A 17,017-nucleotide genomic window follows, 5' to 3' on the forward strand; every position below is an offset into this window, starting at 1 on the left:
CCCATTCTGATTCTGGCCTTGTTTTTAAAAAGTTCATAACTGTTCATGTGTTCCTTAGGCATTTCAGCCGCCACCTCTGCTAAGGGTCCACTGAGCTCTACCATGTACTGGTCTGCAGCAATGCTGTATCCAAGGCAGGCCCTTTCAAAATTTTCTAAGAAGGCCTCAGTATCATTGCCTGCCTTGTAGGTGGGGAATTTTCTGGGATGGGAAGTGGTACCTGGAGAGGGGTTGTTGGGATGGGCTGTTGTATCCGGCTTAGCCTTTGCTACTTCCAGTTCATGCTTCCTTTCTTTTTCTCTCTCCTCCATCTCTTTTTCTTTCAGCTCCATCTCTTTTTTTTTTTTCAGCTCCATCTCTCTCTTGTGGGCCTCCTCTTTGGCTTTCTCTTCTCTTTCTCTCTGCTGTGTCTCGAGTTTTGTTAATTGAAGCAGTCTCTGATGTTTTCTTTTCATTTTCTTCTGCTTCTAGTTTGGCCAGTTCTATTTTTTTTAGCTACTTCTTTGGTAGTCATTTTCCTGTTTTCTTGTGCTGGGTCACCCCCTCTGCAGTTGACTGAAACTGGGAAGCTCTCAGCTCTGGCTGCTGCTGAGTTAACAGAGACTTTCTAACTAGCTACTCCGGAGGATGTAAAAAGAAAAAAAACAATTCAGCTTGTAAATTCCTTTTACCAGTCGTTTGTTTGCTCATTTGAACGCTTCTCTTAACAAAGGACCTTGTTAAAAAAACTTAACACCTCTGCCTTCAGGCAAGGAGAGATTAGATATGCATCTACCTCCAGCTCTGCTTTTCAAGCAGCTAGAAGGAAAAAAAAAATCTTACTGGCTTTTGGGTTTAAAATGATCCCACCGCTCTGCCATGTCAAGGCTGTATCCCCACTTTGAACTTTAGGGTACAAATGTAGGGGCCTGCATGAAAACTTCTAAGCTTAACTACCAGCTTAGGTCTGGTCCGCTGCCATCATCCCAATGGATTCCCTCCCTGGGAAGCCTTGAGAAACCTTTTACCAATTCCCTGGTGAATACAGATCCAAACCCCTTGGATCTTAAAACAAGGAAAAATTAATCAGGTTCTTAAAAAGAAGGTTTTTAATTAAAGAAAATCTAGTCTTAGGTTCAAGTACAGCCCACTATGCATCCGAAGAAGTGGGCTGTAGTCCACGAAAGCTTATGCTCTAATAAATTTGTTAGTCTCTAAGGTGTCACAAGTACTCCTGTTCTTTTTACTTTAGTAAAAGGTACATTTACAAGTTGAGAAAAAGTAAAACTAAGACGCCTTGCCTGGCTTTTTACTTACAAGTTTGAAATAGGAGAGACTTGTTTAGAAAGATGGGGAGAACCTGGATTGATGTCTGGTCCCTCTCAGTTCCTAGAGCGAACGAACTTCCAAACAAAAAGCACAAACAAAAGCCTTCTCCTCCTCCCCCCAAGATTTGAAAGTATTTTGTCCCCTTATTGGTCCTTTGGTTAGATGCCAGCCATTTTACCTGAGCTTCTTAACCCTTTACAGGGAAAAGGATTTTGGAGTCTCTGGCCAGGAGGGATTTAGTACTGTACACAGGACAGCTGTTACCCTTCCCTTTATAGTTATAACAGCATTACCTTGCATCACTGAACTCAAGGATACCATTGCCGTTGATCTCAATGGGAACAGGATCAAAGCCCTAAATCCTTATTGAGGTTCCGGAGTAAGTGGCCCAGTTTTTCAAAGCCCCCATCAATTCCATTTTGAAAAACTGGGTCACGTAATTCAGAGCCTAACTGGGGCACATATTTAAAGGAGAAAAAAAGTCTTGGTCTGTGTCTGGAGGTTATTGCCTTCCTTGAGGCAACTATTATTGCTCTTTGGGCATTTAAGAAAAATCTGCAGCCAACACTTGTAGAACATTTAAGAGCAATTGTCATGCAAGGGTATGGAACTGAGTAACTGACATGTGAGCAATATCAAGGTAACTTGGTGCAAGTTACTCATTCTCCTTGATTATGAATGCAATTTGCATTTGAGTCATGCTTGCAAAATTGTTATGAAAATTTACCAGCAGAGGCATAAATTCTACTAACTTGAACTTACAATATTTTAATGAAAGCAATATTTTACTTGCTTGTTACCCTCAAAAAAATTTATTTACCATGCGTGTTTGGACTTTTGCAAGGCAGAATCAAGTCAGACTATGGGAAATGCTTCAAGAATGAGTGCTAGTCTACACTGTCAATGCTAAAGCACTGCCGCGGCAGTGCTGTAACGTGGCTTGTGTGGTCACAGCAGAGCACTGGTAGAGAGTTTTTCCAGCACTCTAAAGAAACCACCTCCACGAGGGGCATAGATACCACCGTGCTGGTGCACTGTCTATATTGGCACTTTACAGTGCTGAAACTTGCTGCGCTCCGGGGGGTATTTTTTCACACCCTTGACCTAGAAAGTTGCAGCGCTGTAAATTGCCAATGTAAACAAGCCCCAAATTATCAGTCACAAAACTCTGGAATTGCTAATGTGGCACTCCCTAAATTAGTAGATTAGGGCCCAATCCTTCAAACATTCCCACACATGTGCAAGGTTATTTACACAAGTAATCTTATTGAAATCAATCAGAGTATTGATGTGGAATGCAGCTAATGTTGGTACGTTGATTACTTGTGTGAGCACTATTTGCAGTGTTTCTACAATATGGTTTCAATCCAAGGACCCAATTCTGCACTTAATGGAGGAGTAAAATCTTTAGCAGAAGCCATGAAGACGACTCTGCTGTCTTCCTCTTTAATTGCCATATAGCAAGATTTCTCCTGAGAGATTAATCTAAGGCATAGATAAGCTCTCATATGTGAAGATATTGAAAAGACTGGCATGTTTACCAGAGAGATGTGCTAGGATTTTCAGAAGAGCCCCAGGAGTTAGGCGCCCAACTCCCATTGAACTTCAATGAGATTTCAGTGTCTAACTTTCCTAGGCTCCTTTGAAAATCCTAGCTGAGATGAATGAGAGAGGACCTGATAATGTGTAGAAAACACTGAATGGTTCAGAGTAGGTAGATTGGGAACTTCTGTTCACCCTGCCTCATACTGTGAGAACAAGGGGATATTAAATCAAATCAAAAGGCAAATTCAAATCTTGCAAAGGGAATTATATTTTCACACAATGCAAAACTAGCTTGTGGAACTCACTGCAATCTCATTGAGGCCAGAAGCTGCAAAGGAGTCCAAAAAGGATTAGACATTTATGGATAATAAGAATATCCAAGTTATAATAGTAATTATATGTTACAAGAAATACCCCGAGGAATTTTGGAAGGGATATAAACCCTTAACATGCTGTAGGGCATAAAATAATCTCTACTATTGGGGAATAGGAGTAAACTTTCCCTGAGGCACCTTACACGATAAGGGTTTTTTGTATCTTGTTCTGAAGCATCTGGTACTGGTCACTGTTGATGACTAAGTTGACCGCTGGTCTGATCCAGTCTGGGAATTTGGGAATTCCTGTATTTCTGTGTCCCGGTTATTAGAAACAAGTATGGCAGATTTCTGGAGTCCATCTAGATTTAAAATTGGCAGATTTCTGGAGTCCATCTAGATTTAAAATTGAGGGTGTTCAGTTATATGTATGTAAAACTAATTGAGGGTGTTCAGTTATATGTATGTAAACTATGTATATGACTAAGTTGACCGCTGGTCTGATCCAGTCTGGGAATTTGGGAATTCCTGTATTTCTGTGTCCCTGTTATTAGAAACAAGTATGGCAGATTTCTGGAGTCCATCTAGATTTAAAATTGAGGGTGTTCAGTTATATGTATGTAAAATAGCCATTAAATTAACCCTATGCAATATGAATTCTCTAACCAACTTACGTATTAAAAATAAAGCAAAACAAAAAACAAAATAAAAAAATTAAAATTTTAGTAAACTAAGCAGCATCTGTTGTTCATCTTGTTAAACTGCCATCTTCACAATAAATCCTGAATTGCACTGTTTATATTACTGAATGCTGGAGGCAGGGTCAGAAAAGGTGGGTAAATATGCATTTATTTTGTGGATTTCTAATAGTGCAGTACAGTGCTGCATTTAATTGTATGTTACCAGCTGCCTCATCATTCAGTTTATTTTTACTTTTTCTGTAAATGAAATATTCCTTTTATTACAAGTCAAAAACTCAGGAGTTAATGGGATATTCACAGTTAACAGCAGGCTACATCTTTCTATATAGTTCAAGTGTGTTGTTCACTTTGAGCCTTTTAAGGTATAGGTCCTCAACCTCATATAGACTCACCCCACTAATGTGAAGAAATATAGGCCTATAACAGAGGTGGGCAAACTACGGCCCATGAGACTGTCCTGCCCGGCCCCATAGCTCCTGGCCCAGGAGGCTAGCCCCCGGCCCCTCCCCTGATGTCCTCCCTCCCCCACAGCCTCAGCTTGCTTGCTCTACCACTGACACAATGCTCTGGGCAGTGGGGCTGTGAGCTCCTGGGGCAGCGCAGCTGTAGCGCCACCAGCCACCAGTGCTCCAAGCAGCGTGGTAAGGGGGCAGAGAGCAGGGAGGGATGGCTAGAGGGCAGGGGAGTTCGGGATGGTGGTCAGGGGGCGGGGGTGTGGATAGGGGTCAGGGTGGTTGGGGGGGGCACAGGGGGTTGAATGGGGGCTGTGGTCCCAGGGGGGCCATCAGGAATGAGAAGAGGGGTTGGATGGGGGTGGTGGGAGTCTGGGGGTGGTCAGGGGACAGGGAATGGGGGGCTAGGGGTGGATGGGGCAGATAGGAGGTGGGGGCCAGGCCACAACCCCCTCCGCTAACCAGCCCTCCATACAATTAACGAAACCCGATGTGGCCTTCAGGCCAAAAAGTTTGCCTGCCCCAGCCTTAATGTTTAACTATGATTTGATGCACTCTTGTGTTCTGTGTATGACAGAGCCATTGAGCTTCCTTATGCTACACAGAACAGTTCTGTGCACTCGAGTTCTCTTGTGCATTTAGATATCCTTTCCAATTAACAGACTGAACATGAGAGTTCCTTCAGGCCTGAGCTCAATAGAACCATCCAGTGTCTTGTTTGATCTCAGGAGCACTAAAGAATAATTTTCCAGTCCTGGGTGGTGTTCCATAAATGCCTGTCAGCTTTATTTTGCTCTTGTCAAAGCATCTGTTATAGGGGTACACATATGTGGTAATTGTTCCAGCTTAAAAATAAACAATACAAATTCCTACTACTGCTAACAGCAGGGAGTATCTCTGCAGACATTTTTCTACTAGATGCTCTTTTTAGGTGTTTCTATATCTGAGGGAGAACTCAATTTCCCAAATAGGGAGAGAGAGGAATAAATTACTTTTGTGTCTCCTGCTTGTGAATGGACCAGACCACTTACAGCAATTCTGGAAAAAATACTTTCTCCTGGGGTCTTCCTGGAGCACAAACTGCTTGATCAATAATGATTTGCTAAATTTCCACTATATATGAAAAATCTAAGGTTGGCTGTACAATAATATTTCCTGAAAGCAGGGTTGCAAAAGTGCTTATCTTTTTTATTAAGATGGCCACCATCCAAGTCCTGCTTTACACCAGGCCTGTAACAGTCAGTCTGGAATTCCCTATGGGTCTAGGAGTCCTGCATTCCTCTCCAGGTGGGCAGAAATGTAGGATCACGGCTAAAGGCACAATGTCTATTTGAAAATCACATTTCTGTCTGAAAACTTTGTATCTACTATAGTAACAAGCTAACAAGTAAGATTACGAAAACCAAAAGAGATTAGGGTGTGGGTGTGTGTGGGGCGGGGACAGGGAAAGAATCTCCTTTACTTTTTTTTCAGTTTGTTTATTTTATGTATTGATGATACTTTGTGTATAGTCAGTTTCACAGCATCCCTGTAAGGTCTGTTAGGGCTAAATTGTGAAAGGTCATTTTCTGAACTGCTTTTCCATTAATTTATTTTTTTGCTTCCATTAGTTTATTACAGTTCTATTGCCATGTGAGACTAACAGATAAGAACCTACTTTTACAACTCAGCAAAGCAAAGATACAGGGATATTGATTCAGAATAGAATTCTGCTGACTTCCTACAAAGGTTTATTTCTATAGTACATATCATGGGTTACTATCCTTCAAACTGGGTAACAAAATAGGAATTAGTACTAATAAGAGAAAAGAGAATTGAACTTCCACATTTTCTGTATATTTACATGTAGGATTTTGAATTATCAAGTGCAGCTACAGAAGGCAAAAGTATAGTGCGAAGAGGAAAAAGCTTAATGTCCCAATGCCAAGTACAGTCAGTCTCTATCTCAGAAAGCCATTTGAAGAAATCTTACTAAAATGTCCTAAATTCCTATTTATCTTGTGCCCTTGATACATCTTTGCAGCACAAATAAGTGTGCTTCTTCATTACCCCATTAGGCAAAATAAAGAAACATAAAAGCAGATGCAGACACATAAACCTGCCTAATCTCTGATCGCTCCAAATAGTCTTTCAGCTCTCCACTTTCCCCATGTCTCTGTTGACTTGTATGCTGCTAAAACACCTCTAGTGCTGATGCTAATCCAGATAATGACCCTTTGTTTCAATCCCATCTGCTGTGACTGGGAACCACTAGCACTAGAAATTAGAGCTTTGTGGTCACTGGAATTTCCAGCAAATGTTGCATTCCTTCCCCCCCGCGCCCACCCCCCCAAAAATCATTCCAAATCAGAACATAACACAGGATATGCAAGATTTTCCATGGGAGAGACTTTCAAAAAATCTTTTCTTCCAAAATGTTTTTAAAAAAATATTTCCAGTCCAAGCTCAATGTACTCCCAGACTCTGCAGCAACCCACCTCACAGGGTGCTGAGGTGCATAATACCTGGGAAGCCCCAGCTCTGTGGCACCAGTCTACCCAGGAGCCAGGAAGCTCTGGGATCCCTGGCTCCCAATCTCCCTCAAAAGGCAGGCTACCAAAGAGCAAGAGAAATGGGTGGCCAAGCTGGCAGCAGGCGGGTTGGCTTGCTTAGTTTCCACCTAAAGTTTCAATAGAAGCAACATGTTCATGGGAATGGTTTGATTCTGCCAAATCAGCATTTTCCAATGGAAAAGCAATTCCACTGGAAAGCCTTGACCAGGTTTATTCGAGATGATGATTCTGGCTCCTGTTCATTATGACAATGCCACCAAGATCTAACATGACTTTATTCTTTTCATGTTGGAAAACATCATTTGTGAGAACCAAAGTTCTTTCACTTCCAGTCTTTCCAGTGAGGTATATGTGAAGGTTATTTTTGCCTCTGGGATTGTGAATTAGCACTGTTAAAGAAATCTTTGGAATTAGCATTTCTATTCGTTCAAAAATAGCTCACTGCTCAACTCCCCCCTCCCTTTTGTCCTGTGCATAAGTAGCTGTTTCCGCCCCCCTCCCAAACTGTGCAATGTGCTATACATCTGCTTTGAAGTAATTCTCCATTTTTTATTAATTTTGCAAATCTTTTGGACTTTGGCATCAGCTCTTCTGCTCCGTAGGGAATGTGCAAAATAGCTGCTAGTAATAGTATAATACCCATAAAGGAAGAGAGTATAATTTAAAAGACACAGGTGACAGATGAGGCTTACTGAAATATTTTGGACTATTACTGTAGAATATTGAATGGTTTAATAAGGGACAAGCTATTCCTCTCATTCAGGAGATGTGAAAAAAGCTAAGGAAGAGTTAATTGCTTCAGAAGAGGTATAGTAGATTCTAGTGACAGAATACAGGCCAGTGAGTAATAGATCAATTTTTACACTAACTTTTCCTACAAACAGAAGAGCCAAGAAGTAGAATCAGAGAGAAAGAACCTTTGGCTCCTTTATGGGATGGTGCCCTGGGATGGTGGGTAGGAAATTGGTAAATTCCATATTTTTGAAGCATCCCTTTGGTGATCTGGAAGACCTGAAAGTTCTTCTTGAGGACTCTCCTTAACTACAAATTAAACCCTTTAAAAATCTAAGTAAAATAAATTTGCTGCCAGTGACATTTTTGTGCATTTGACTAGTAAGATAAATCATGACTTCATTATCTACCAACACTTCCAATGTTGTTTGTCCCAGACTGACTGCAATTTTACCTTTGCAGTTAGGTTACACAATTCAAAAATGAATAATCACCCATCAAGAATAATTTTCTACAAATTGCTACAGGATGATTTAAGTCTCTGTTTTGTAGTGTTTCCTAACTTGTGGCTTTACTGCTGTAACATTGCTAAAATAATGAAACCTTCTTGTGTTGGCTCTTGCAATGGGTAACTAAAAAGGCTTGGGAGTTCATTTTGCTTTAATTAATAACCTAGGAGTTTTACTATTTATCCAGTGTTTGTCTGAACTTAATATCTCTTTGATATACAATAGTGGTTCTTAGACATTATTATAAAGGCAAGCCATTTTTTTAAAGAGGGGAGACCCTCTCACATACTCTCTCTTTCAACTTCTATTGACTACAATGGGGTTTGGATCTGACCCTTATTCTAAATTTACCATTTTAAAAGGTAAAACTGTTGGTTGAATCCTCAGCAAAAACCAGGAAGTACTGAGTTGCCGCCAAGAGATGCCAGTCCTTTTCAGTTAGACAAAATTGTCTGCCTCTCTTTTGCATCCTTTTTTTTCCTGGCAATAGCATTGGCTTTTCATGAGGAATCATGATAGCAAGGACTATAGCAGGGGTAGTCAATTATTTTTTGTCAAGGTCCAAATTTCTTGGTCAAGGTATAGTCAAAGTCCAGACTCCAGAGAAAATAATAAGAAGCAAATAAAAAGATTTTGGGGGTCTGTTCAAAAGTGTCTGGCAGTCCAGATTTGGCCCGCAATCCACCTATTGACTGCCCCTCTACTAAAGGTGCATTAATGTGAGATCAAGGCATCATTGGCTATATGGATCCCCGGTCCCAACCAGTTGGGGAAGAACAAAACAGTATTTGGTATAGGATCTGGCAAATCCCCAAAATGTGGATTAATCTCATACCTAGATGAAGGTCATAGCTGCATAACTGGGGATTTGTGCTTTTAGAGACTGGAACTAGTGGGACTGATTCATCAGTGTTCAAAGTTGCTTGCACCACTGTGCAAAGCCACCACAAATCCTCTTAATTGGGCCCCTGCATGGCAATCACACCTCATCCTCTTCCATACTTATGTTTGAGGGGGAAAAAAAAACAAAACAACAATTTTGGAAAAGAGGTTAAGATGTGCTTACTGCTTAAATAACATTTCAAAAGAACAGAATAATCTGAAAGATACTGGTCCAGCCATGAAATAAATGCAACTACTAACATTTTATTTACTGGAGTGGACAATAAAAACATTCTGTTTTTCAGGTGTCTACAGTTCTAGAATTTGGTCGCATTGTAATTTACACTACCAGCCTTCGTGTGGTGAGAACCACGTTTGAAAGATGCGAGCTAGTAAGAAAGATCTTCCAAAATCACAGAGTGAAATTTGAAGAAAAAAACATTGCTCTGAACAGCGACTATGGAAAAGAACTAGAAGAAAGATGCAGGCGGGTGTGTGAAATTCCATCGCTACCTGTTGTCTTTATTGATGGCCAATATCTTGGGGTAAGTTCTGCACAAGTTTAAATTTCACTCTGTAGTCGTGTGTGTAGATCCTAACCAATAAGAATGGGAAATTATTTTATTTTATTATTTGTATTATAGGAGCAATCAAGGATTGGGGCCCTATTGTGCTAGGCTCTGTACAGATATACAGCAAAACATGGTCCCTGTCCCAAAGAGCCCACAGTCTAGGATACTACAAGATGCAACAGGTGGATAAAACAAACAGGAAAAAGTTGGGGGGCATGATTAAGTAACAAAGAAATGAACAAAGTTATGCTCAGCCTCTGAAGAAATAATTCATCTTTACAGTTCAAACCATAAGGATATAAAGAAATGGGCTTCATATCACATTTATGAAAGCTAATATACTCAATAATCAGTTCTGAGAATAGTCAGCATTAGATTATTAAATAGCAATCTCTGTATTTAAATATAAAGTTGTTCTATGAGTTTGGGGCCCAGTTCCTTCAATTTAGGTGCAGTTTTGCATTCTTTTACATCATGCACATAATTAGTTAAATTCCCTTTATTTGCATACAAGTTGCTACTTCTTCATTTTCTGTATGGAGGATGACAGCTGCATAATCCTGAATCAGAATGGAGGGAGGTGAAAAAAGAGCAATGTACTATTCTGTTGAGACCTAAAGGCCAAATGGATTTTTTTTTAATCCAGACTCAGATTCTCAAGCCATGGGGCTAAAAGTTCACAAATGTTTGAAACCAGGTTTTGGTTTGGGTTCATCTCCACTGTTCAAAACACATTTCTTACTTAGAATGATTTTTAAAGTATTTACTTTGTAGTTATGGAGAGACCTCAAGAAGAACTTTCAGTTCTTCCACATCACTGAAGGGTTGCAAAGGTTGATGTTTTCCAAAGGAATGCAAATAGGAGAAGCAAAAAAAAGAAGTTTGGGATGTCAAAAAACTTACTCTTTATGTATATATGAATAAGGTGTTAAGGAACCAGTAACCATCACTAGAGGTGAGATAGTGACTTGACAGACAAACTAAGTTGTTTGTGTTGCTAAACACTTAAAAAAAACAATAATAACAACTAAATATGTATTTGATGAAAATAAATGGAATAGACAAACAGGAGATCCTTGATATTGGAGCTGAGCTAATACTGGAAAAAAATAAAAATAAAAAAATCCACAAATATGCATTTGAATTTGCTCAGACTGTGTTTATGGTCTATTGGTGTTGGCTTTCTCAGAATAGTCTAGCAGATGAGATTGCTGCCAGGCATGTTCACCAAAACAGCCATATGTTGAATCAAAATATGTATTCAACTTTTTCTTTAAAAAGACACTTTGCCAAGTTTTCTTGAGTAACCCTAAAAATCAGTAGAGACTTTCGGTTAAGCACCAGGAGAATGTATTTGGAGACTGAAAAAAAAATAATTGACAAGCTAAGGTATCTTATTCTCCACAAACTAAGATTGTGTTGTATTGGCAGACGGCTTTATTTCAGTGGCTCCCACTTAAATCCAGTAGTCAAAATAGTGCTCTGTTCACTTTCCTTCAAATTACTAGTTTAAGGAAGAGATACCCCTGGGACAAGTGAGCCTATTTGTGGCAAGTTTGAATGGTCCACACATTTCAATCTGAACAGCAGTGGTAATAGTACTGTTGACATAGATGGGTAGTAAATAAAATGAGGTCTTTATTGTGCTTCTCCTGCAGCCACCCTCTTCTGTCTAGGCTGTAGATTGAATTCACTACATCAACACAGCAGAGAGGCCAAAAGATTGCTTTCTTGCTATCAGACAAATAAGGTGGATCATGAGGTCTAGGAAAAGAACTTCTGTGAGAGAGTGTTTCAGATACAAGAGAAACAGATACAAGTCTTGTAACATTTTTTCAATTATGTTCTAAATGGTCTAGGTGTTGTGACAAAGTTCCTCCTCTATCTTGGTAGTTCCTGCGCTTATTGGCGGATTTTCTTGCCTCAGAGATTCACCATGTGGGTTGGGGAACAGCCCAGAGACCTTCCCCTCTGGAAGAACCCACAGTCCAGGTCAATTGGGAGGTTTGGGGGGAACCCAGGCCTGCCCTCTACTCTGGGTTCCAGCCCAGGGCCCTGTGGACTGCAGCTGTCTATAGCGCCTCCTGTAACAGCTGCATGATGGCTACAACTCCCTGGGCTACTTCCCCATGGCCTCCTCCAAACACCTTCCTTATTCTCACCACAGGACCTTCTTCCTGGTGTCTGATAATGCTTGTGCTCCTCAGTCCTCCAGCAGCACACACGCCCACCCCTCCTTGCACCTCTCAGCTCCTCACACTCACACCACAAACTGAAGTGAGTTCCTTTTAAAACCCAGGTGCCCTGATTAGCCTGCCTTCATTGATTCTAGCAGCTTCTTCTTAATTGGCTTCAGGTGTCCCAATTAGCCTGCCTGCCTTAACTGGTTCTAGCAGGTTCCTGATTACTCTAGTGCAGCCCCTGCTCTGGTCACTCAGGGAACAGAAAACTACTCATCCAGTGACCAGTATATTTGTCCTCTACCAGACTCCTGTACCCCACTGGTCTGGGTCTGTCACAGTGTCATGGAATAATCTGATTAAATCTGAGATATCTCCTCTAACATTTACCCAAGGCCGGCCTGCCTCTCTATGAAACTGAAGTATGCCCTCTGATTTTTCACTCTGCTTCAATAGCTCAGCATTTTCAGCAAGAAGGTGATACAAAAAAGGAATTGTAGCATTTGTTTATCCTTTTCCAAGGGCATTCAGAACTGTCTGAGACCTGTTGTATGTAAAGTCCTAGGGGTTTTTTGTGGAAGGAGCGGGGAGAAAAAGTTATATGTAAAATATGCAAAGTGGCTGATTGAGTGATATTTTGCAAATTAAAGTAGAACTTATTGAATAATTTTTCATATGAAATATTTGATTAATTTTTTTCCATTATTCATTCATCTTAGAGATCTGATTGAAGAAATTGAGTTATATATCCATTTAATCAATTTCACTTTTTAAAAATAATATTATATTTCTCCCCTTTTTTTGGCCAGTTCTAATGGGGTGGCAGGTTTAAGAATTAGATTTTTTATTTGCTTCATGCTCTATGAAGATTTACTGATGACGATGATGACAACATTTAAATGTATGTAGTTCTTTAAGAAAATACCAATTGTAAAATGTAGTTTTATTATAAACTAAGTAGTGATGGCTGCACTGTTACTATCATTGCAGCAAATTTATATGATTACCCTACTCAAATGCTTTTGTATTTTGCAACAGCGAAACTATTCTATGGCTTTCCTTTGGTGGTATGAATGGTGAATGCCCTTACAGCCATTGTCCCACTAACATGAGTGTGGTGTAACTATAATACGTCTGTTACCAGAACAAGCGTCTAGTGTTTTTTCCCCACCTACTTTCCCCATTTTGCAGAGGTCAGCACTCCTAAAGGGTAGGCTTTAATAATATCTTTTTAAAGACCAATAAGCCAGCAATTTAGCTTTTTGAAGACTAAATTTAGGTTCTCCTTTCCTAGACTATGTAACAATATTACATTCACAGTTTTCTCCTTTTGTTGCAAGCTTCCCAGCCATTTGAACATCTCTGACTACTGCCTGTTACAATGGGTGAGATCAACTGTCCAACAGTAGGATCCTGTGAATGTGTAAAGATGAATACTTGACTCTGTCCCCAGCTCCCATGTATTGTGTCCCTACCCACCCCCAGCCCCTTATGAAAAAACTGCATCTTGTAGTTGAATTAATTCCTCTGTGCTGGGAAAACCCTCCTCAAAGATGGCGGAGGAGATGGGAGTTGGGTTATTAACTTTATGAGGGATAATTTTAGGAGCAAGGAAAGGGACTCATTCTGTAGGCTAAGCAGGGTCAAGATGTCCTTGAGTTTGCCATTTTAGTTTGGGCCTCTTATTTCTTATAAACCCACTCTTTTCAGTCAGTAGTTACTATTGCCACCCAACCCCCTGCCTCATTTAAGGTTGTAATAAGGTTATTTTGTCTTTATACAAAGTGATATAAGCCAGTGTCTACTCCCTGAAACAAGCAACATGCATTTTAATATGGACAAATGCAAGGTCATGCATCCAAGAACCAAGACTGTAAATCATATTTCCAGGATGAGGGATTTTATCATGCAAAACAGTGACTCAGGAAAGGACCTATAGGTCATAGTGAATAATGAACTGAACATGAGCTGGAATGGCTATGAGGGTGTATACAGGGGATAAAGAGTCATAGTGGGAAGGTGGTATTATGTCTATACTTGGTGAGATCATTTCTGGAATACCATGTCATGGCTGGTGTCCACACTTTGAAAAATTGGAAAGGGTTCAAAAAAAGAGCAACAAGAATTATTCAAGGTCTAGAAAGCCTGCCTTACAGTGAGAGATTTAAGAAGCTCAACCCAATTATATTATCAAAGACAAGGTTAATAGGTGACTTGATCATGGCCTATGAGTGCCTCCATTGAGAATATTTCTGATAGTAGAAAGCTATTTAACTTAGCAGACAAAGGCATAACAAGATTCAATGGCAGGAAGTTGAAGCTAGATAAATTCAAACTGAAAATAAGGTACAGCAATGGTAATTAATCATTGGAACAATTTATCCAGGAATGTGGTGGATTATTCATATTAATATCAGCCATCTTTTATAAAAGACATGCTTTAGTTCAGTGAAAAATTAGGATCTTTGTTACGCCGGCGGTCAGACTCTATGATCATAAAGGTACCCTTGGACCTTATAATCTATAGATCCATGAAACGATGAGTGTTGCCTTCATAAACTGAAAAGTCCAGCAGTAACTGCTGAATCTTGGTCTCCTGGAATTGTTTAATGGTAATCTGAGAAGCAGATATTCTATACAAGGGAACTTGCTGGGCTACCTCTTACAGATACTTTACTCTTTCATGAGATTACCAGTGTTTCATAAACTACAGTTTGTGAACTGTGGGTAATACTAAGCATCACTTGCTTTGCGACACACATCCCATTCAGCCCTCCAAAAGGAGTAAACATGCACTCACCTGTGGAATTAAGATACTTGGCCAAAAATCAAAGAAGTTACCCTGGATTAATGACAGCATAAGAGACCAGAATTTGGCACAATGACCTTAATAAAATAAACATCTTCAGTGAATATCATGGCTTGCTGCACTCAAGCTCCCCATATATTTCTCTTCTCAATGACAGATTTGACATCAGTACAAATGTTCTCTCTTATTTGCTGGATGGGGATAAACCTGCCAAAAGCCAAGCAAATAGTAAGAATGTATATGAAAAACGAGTGTCATTTTAAGGTGTTATAGAATCTGAGCCCAACAGTCAAGCTGGCAATCCAGAAAGATGGACCAAAATAAGAAAGAATATGCTTTTGGGCAGATGAGTCAGTCCTTACTCTACTAATGTAAAAGCAGATTTATAGACTGAAGAGCAAGATTGCTTAGAATGCAGGGGTTGTTTTACCAGGGCAACTAACTACCACACCAAGAGATGTCATGTTAAAGGTGTTTCTTCTACTATTATGGGAGTATTCATAACTAGAGCTAGGAGAAATTTTTCAAACCAATTTTTTTCTGAGAAAAATGAAGACTCAAGTCAACCAAAACATTTTGTAAATTTATGGCAAATTCACTGAATTGTTTTGACTGGTAAAAACCCAAAACAAAATTCTGAAAAAAATAGAAACATTGACATTTTCAAAATAAAATATTGTATTTTTTCAACTGAAAATACTTTTATTTTGAATTTTTCTTTATTTAAAAAAAAACACCTTAGAACTAGAAATCAACCCGTTTTGTTTTGGGTCGAACAAAACATTCTTTTTTTAATTTTATTACTTTTTGGAACTGCCACTGAACTGAAAAATCAATTATTTGCCCAGCTCTATTCACAACTATACACTTTCCTCCCAAAAAGAGCGATGGATTTAATCTAAACTCAAATGCACTTTCACTGCAGTGTGGTGGAGGGTAGAGAGTGATGACTCTGTTTTAGTGACATTTGTTCTCACTTCATCTTTTCAAACTTTTAATAAATCCCAACTATTCAGCAGCAGATTTATTTCACTAAGACTCCATTAAAACATAATATTATTTTTCTTTATTGATGGTTGATAAAAATAGTTTTGTATGAATGATAACGCTCTTTAAATGAGAGACAGTCTGGAAAAATAAATGAATTTACATATTAAAGAGATGGGGATAAAGGGGAAAGGAAATTCAGAGACCGTTTTAGGCCCAGATCCTGCATCAGGGTCCCAGATCATAACATGATCTTCATGTATCTACATTCAACATACCTCATTCACACCACACTCTAACTTAATGTATATAAAAAGGTTTCAGAGTAGCAGCCGTGTTAGTCTGTATCCACAAAAAGAACAGGATATATTTGTTAGTCTCTACGGTGCCACAAGTACTCCTGTTCTTTTTGTATATAGAAAGACATGCATGTCACTAAATTCCCATACAGACACTGTGAGATAGTCCTTGCTCAGAGAGAGACATCACCTTTGCAATTCTGCTCGTGCAAGTAAGGCGTATGGTGCATTGGCAGGACAGTGTAGGAAAGCTTTCACCTCATGTCCCTGAACTATGCCTCTTGCTAATTCTCTTAGGACCAAATCCTGTGGCCTTTAACTTAGGCAAAACTCTCATTGAACCATTGCTAAACAAGGACTGCAAAGTGAGTGACTTATTCCTTAAGTTCCTGTGCATTAAAACTCAGTCTTACTGAAGGAACCTTAAAAGAAAATAATTATTTAAGACAATGCACCTTAGGAGTGCTTTTCGTGTCTGCCTTTTGTTTGCCATTTCTCTGCAAAACAGTTAATACAGGCATTAAGTGCTGTGGCTTACATTTAAATCCACACTAATATTAGGTTAATGTTAGATTACTAATGGATGATAGAATCTATTCATCCAACAAGATAGGCTTTCCTCTGACTAGAAATTCCTCACACTATGAGGCTAGGTCTACACTACCCGCCTGAATCGGTGGGTAGAAATCGATCTCTCGGGGATCGAATTATCGCGTCTCGTCGGGACGCGACAATCGATCCCCGAATCGACGCTCTTACTCCTCCAGCGGAGGTGGGAGTAAGCACCGTCAACGGGGAGCCGCGGAGGTTAATTTTGCCGCCGTCCTCACAGCGGGGTAAGTCGGCTCCGATAGGTCTCATTCAGCTATGCTATTCGCGTAGCTGAATTTGCGTATCTTAAAATCGAACCCCCCCCCCCCCCCCCGTAGTGAAGACCTGCCCTCAGAGAGTTCTTGTGGGATAGAGAAGGATTTACTCAACCAAAAAACAGGTAGAAGGCCAGGCTTTTTACTTTAGTGGACTTAAGGGTCTAAGATGAATAACCTTGATTATTTGGATCATAATTCTAGATCCTACAGTAATTGTGTACCCCATAAGTCTTCATGGGAATATACTTATGAATATATATATGATATAAGTTATATCATATAACTGGAATATGTTTTATTCTACAT

The 17,017-nt window shown here is 39.7% G+C and overlaps 1 protein-coding gene across 1 annotated transcript in view; it reads left to right on the top strand.

Moving 5' to 3' along the window:
* GRXCR1 (glutaredoxin and cysteine rich domain containing 1) overlaps window positions 1–17,017 on the top strand; it is a 76,565-nt gene that overhangs the window by 43,606 nt on the left and 15,942 nt on the right. Inside the window, exon 2 of the mRNA XM_054030467.1 lies at window positions 9,301–9,540. Coding sequence (XP_053886442.1) covers window positions 9,301–9,540 — 240 coding nt within the window. The remainder of the gene's footprint in view (window positions 1–9,300; window positions 9,541–17,017) is intronic.

The sequence above is a fragment of the Malaclemys terrapin genome, chromosome 5 (genome assembly GCF_027887155.1).
Source record: "Malaclemys terrapin pileata isolate rMalTer1 chromosome 5, rMalTer1.hap1, whole genome shotgun sequence".
In the NCBI taxonomy this organism is placed as follows: Eukaryota; Metazoa; Chordata; order Testudines; family Emydidae; genus Malaclemys; species Malaclemys terrapin.